Source organism: Penaeus vannamei, chromosome 21 (assembly GCF_042767895.1).
Source record: "Penaeus vannamei isolate JL-2024 chromosome 21, ASM4276789v1, whole genome shotgun sequence".
Classification (NCBI taxonomy): Eukaryota; Metazoa; Arthropoda; class Malacostraca; order Decapoda; family Penaeidae; genus Penaeus; species Penaeus vannamei.
The window spans coordinates 37,680,004-37,685,003 of NC_091569.1; the positions used below are offsets into that span (position 1 = coordinate 37,680,004).

Sequence of the window (5,000 nt, forward strand, 5' to 3'; positions counted from 1 at the left end):
CATATAGCTGTATTCAACACAAATCAACATACCAATGGTTAAATATAAACCTCTCAAATCAAATCTTAAATAAACAACAGTCACATTATATTTTTTCTCTAAATAAATGATAATAATACATAACATTTGGACATATTGTACACTTGGAGAGCAGTATAAAGAATAACGTTTTCACAGAAAACATAATAAATAAACCACCTGATCAGAGCTGTTAAGAAGAAAATGGAACTCCAATCACCTATTTCCTCAATATCTGAAGCAAAACTTTTTAAAAAATCCTGGTTTTCTTCCTTTTAATAAACTGATTATCATGTAATCACAATAGCCACAACAGGTTGTAAGTTTGATCCCTCCACAAGGAAAAGGTGAAAAATAAGTATCTAAAAACTTATTAACTAACTTCCCAGTCCACTATGAATATCTGCTATCTATATTTTTCCTTCTCTCATATTCTTCTCAATTTCACATAAGAGCCAACAAAGGATTCCCATCTAATGCAACATAATACAGTTCCTACATACTACTATAAGCACAAAAAGAAGATTATCAAAATACAAATCAATAAAAATATGTACAAAACAAAGAAAATAAATTGCACAGGTAACTACAAGACCTCTACTAAGGTTAAGTGCATGTCCCTCATAACATATAGTATATGAAGACTTGTAAGAATAAAGACCACAAACACAACATTACCTTTTTTCTAATGATTTGTCTTATTTTTTATATCATAAAAAAGGGTCAAACCACCATTAAGAAAGTATTCATAGGTATAAAATTATACTCCAGTTATACAGTGCAGTTAGAAAAAAGTTTTTTCTACTCTGAAATTCTGTAGATATTCCGATATATAAAGAATAGTTTGGTTCATATGTAAACCCAAGTGAAAGAATGATAAATTTTGGCCCTTGGGAAAAGATTTTTTAAATGTTCATGAAATAAGGAAGAGTTTGCTTTAATACACTCTCTCCCTAGTAAATTAAATTTCCTTCAAAATGCAGTGCTTTACTAAACTGAAACACAGATGACATAAGTCTTTACAAAATTTTGCATCCTTTCCAGTTGACATGCACTTATGGTTATAAATCTCAGCAATAAATATATTCTCCATTGTAAATTTTCATCCTCAATCAACATTAACAAAAGGAACTTTCAACAAAGAAATGATAAAGTTCAGTTCTTTATGATGTACCCTGTCAATACCCAACCAATAACTAAAAGCTCCCATTTCTGGCATCTCTATCCTACACTGTATAACATGGTCAATACTATCTACAAAACAGAAGTGGTCTGTTTTGCCGTTACTCATTCCTTACAGAAATAATAAAGCAACTACAAGAAAAGAAAGCAACAGATCTTAGGGAAATCTCGTAACACGAAGCCACAACCAGCTGCAGCAACAATGTAAAATACCTCATTTTATTCTCGTTTAGTGTCATTTTCCCCCCATCTTGGATGAGTATGACAACTTATCTAGGAAACTTTTAATCCCAGCTTAGCCAGGGTTTAGGATATTTTTCAGGCTCCATCTATCAAACCCAGATATCATGAGAGGAAGCAGTAACTTATAACTGTCTTAGGATTAGTTTTTTCCTTTTTTCAACCCCCTTTTTATTACAAAGAACCAGGTATGTCAATTAAAAAATACTCAACACAACATAAAGATAAAATAAACAAATATTCACCATCCCCTTAACAGATTGTGCTAAATCACTGAAATAATTCATTCAATAAAAATGAAAATAACAAAATGGAAGCACGTCCATTAGTGTGAAAAAATGTGGATTATCTGGATCTCAAGTTCTCCCCCTATCCTCAAGGTACATCTCTAGCCTGCTTTCAACAAATGTTATCACACTATGCTAAACATTCCATATAATAACTAAGAACTATGGTACATCAATCATCGGTATTTACTATTCAGTAAAATGCAATTTCATACAGAACAAGGAAGGGAGGAGGTATCAATGAAGGTCAAAATTCAGCATAGTATAATACACATTTTCTGAATACAAAATCTAATCTTTATAACAACTATAGGAATAAAAAAATATATAATAATGAAATGGCAATAACAACAACAATAAATGGAAAAAATCATAATGAATAAATAAAAAATACTACAGAAAAAAAACTGATGATGATAAACTCAAAAATGGTATAGTAAAAATAATGACAATGATATTAGAAAATAATACTCAAATATTGTGAAAAAAAATCTTAATAACAAAACATATACGCCACTGATATTGACCACAAAACAGCCCATACTTCATCATCAGTGTTTGAGTCCCACGATCCACTCTGGCAGTATGGTATATCCTGGTGAGGGAAGTTAGACTATGGCAACTATATACATATAAAATTCATTACTGGCACAGGTGTATCATAAAAACTATGTACAGATGGATTCAAGAACTTTTTTTTTTTTTCATCTACTTCTCAACTTCTCTCTTGCCTCTGGGTTTCCATTCATGCATGGGCCTCATCTACCCTTCTTCATCTTTTTCATCCTGATCATTTTTAATTTCTTCTCTTCCTCTTCTCTCTTCATATCCTCCAGATCTTCCATGAGACCAATTTTCGCAGAGATGCGCTCCTCTTTCTGCATCTGAGAGAATGAAGCCTCCATGTCATCACAGTCATCTTCATCATCTCTGTGAGGGGGATACAAGGAGTAACCATAAGTACAAATAACATATGCAATAGCCTAACATAACCCCTTCTAAAACAACATTGTCTAATTAATAAAATAAGCACAAAATATCAAGCAACATAAAGCTTATATCACCCCACTGGATATGGGTGATGTCATCTTCATATACTAAAAATATTTAGGAGAGGGCCGGAAGAGTCAAAATATGCCATCATGAAAAATTTGGCACAGGGCCGGGTGAGTCAAAATATGTCGTGATGAAAAAATTGGCTGATGGCCGAGGTGATGCCTTTAATGCCTCAAAACATAGAAGAAAAAATGTGAAAATGAATAAACTGCTGTGTTCCAAATTAATCTTTAAAAAAAAATATCTTGTCTCTTTCCATAACAAGTATCACATTTCATTTTTAATAGTAAGACAGAAATAACTACCTCTATATAACAGTGCAAGGTAAAAATGGAAAAACTTGACAAGATTCTTAAAAGCACAAGTGAAACAAATGATACCCACGCATATCTGCTCTTATCGTATCCAAACATCTTCTTGATTTCATTTGAGTAATCCAATTCTTCTTCTCCGTCATCAATGAAATCATCCATTTCTGAATCATACTCCTCTTCAGAATCACTTTCAATCCGACCTCTCTTGAGCGCTGGACCAGGGGGCGGTCGTCGATGCAAGTCTGGGGGAGGGAATGGGCGTCCTTTGTCTCTTGGTGGAAAGTCACGGGACTTTTGGGGCTTGAGGTCTCTCGGAGGAAACTCTCTGCTCTTTTGCGGTCTTCCATCATTGGCTGAGACTGCTCGGCTGTCTTGGGACTTGGAAGGCATCTGTTTATTATTTTGGGGAGGCCTTGAGTCCCTGCTCTGAGGAGGTTCTCGTGGCTTGACCGCTGCTGGAACTGCAAAGTATTTACTTCTGTCAATCACTTTGGGTTCAGGTTTTGGTTTCTCCAGTGCCTGTTGCAGTTTGCTTGCAGGCTTATTCTTCCCACCCATCTTGTCGCCTTCCTTCTTTGCTTTCTCTTCCTGACTACCTGGCTCAGTCTTCGGTCCCTTCTCCTTGGACTTCTCTGGTTCCTTCTTCTCTGGAGGCAGCTTGCCCATTCTTCGTAACTTTCTTCTTCTCTCTTCCTCTAATTCCTCTTTCTCCTTGGCAGTGAGTGGCCGATCAATGTCCTTCTTCTTCTCTTGCTCCTTAGCTTTTTTCTTGACCTCTTCTTCTGTTTTGCCTCCTGGAGTCTGTTTTTTCTGGGCCACTTTTAGCAACTCCTCAAAGCTCATGGGGGGAGGTGCTGCCTTGGCCTTGCTCTTTTCCTTGTGCTTTTTATGTCTCTCTTTCTCCTTCTCCTTCTCCTTTTCCTTTTCTTTTTCTTTTTCTTTCTCCTTATCATACTTGAAATTGTTGTATTTATCACTTTTGTAGTTTGTCAAGTTGATATTGGTTGGAACCTTCACTCCTGTACTCAAGCTGGACTTCTTAGAATCTGACGTGGAAGGAAAATCGTCATATGCATCTCCATCATTTATAAATCCATCCTCGTCATCATGTTTGCGTCTTCTTTTTCTTTTCCTTGGACCCATTTCCTCCTCCTCTTCTTTCTTAAGACTATTGATGACTCGACTCTGTAAACACATAAAACTAATTTTGGTAAGTCCTGTCCACTGAAAATGATAAGATAAATTAACAGTAATTAACAACCTCAGTAGCTTCCCAAGTCAATGTAAATTAAATCATTTTTTTTCTTTAATTTGTTTTTTATCCTTTTTAATCTATTACACTGTTTAAACCAAAATTATTAACATAATATATCAGACATTCTTGATGTTGTTTGTATCCTCTTTGAAAACCCACAAGCTGGAGCCAGCATCCACTTTGAGCAACCACAACTAATACCCAGTCAACATAATCCATGAGCATTAACAAAAGGAGACTTGGAAGTGAGCTTTTCTACTTTCCACTTGGTGATTATCTGGGTCAGATGGGGAACGACTGTACTCCTCATCTACAAGATTAATCACTTGTGTTTACTATTTAATCTATAAAGAGTCTTATGTCCATGCTAAAATTAGTTTAGTATGAACATAAACACACACACAATGTGTACACAGATGAATAGGAAAATATCTACAATAATTCAAGAAATTAAAATGTAACTTTGCAAACTCATCAAGAGTTCCTCATCAGACCAATAACCAGTCACTTATTTGTCTGATGAGGAACTCTTGGCGAGTTTGAAACGTTACAAATTAATTTCTCTTCTTATTGTAGATATACGGCTATTCATTTTGGCTTAGTATTTTTTCCCATGTAGTTATGTATTCCAATGTGCCATTACCTAAT

General features: G+C 35.0%; 1 protein-coding gene across 1 annotated transcript in view; it reads right to left on the bottom strand.

Annotated features, from left to right (window-relative positions):
• LOC113804962 (protein SPT2 homolog) overlaps window positions 1-5,000 on the bottom strand; it is a 17,257-nt gene that overhangs the window by 307 nt on the left and 11,950 nt on the right. The window contains exons 5-6 of the mRNA XM_070136141.1: window positions 3,168-4,282; window positions 1-2,657 (exon numbers count right to left, since the gene is read on the bottom strand). The exon at window positions 1-2,657 is cut by the window's left edge and continues 307 nt beyond it. Coding sequence (XP_069992242.1) covers window positions 2,486-2,657; window positions 3,168-4,282 — 1,287 coding nt within the window. The 3' untranslated portion in view covers window positions 1-2,485. The remainder of the gene's footprint in view (window positions 2,658-3,167; window positions 4,283-5,000) is intronic.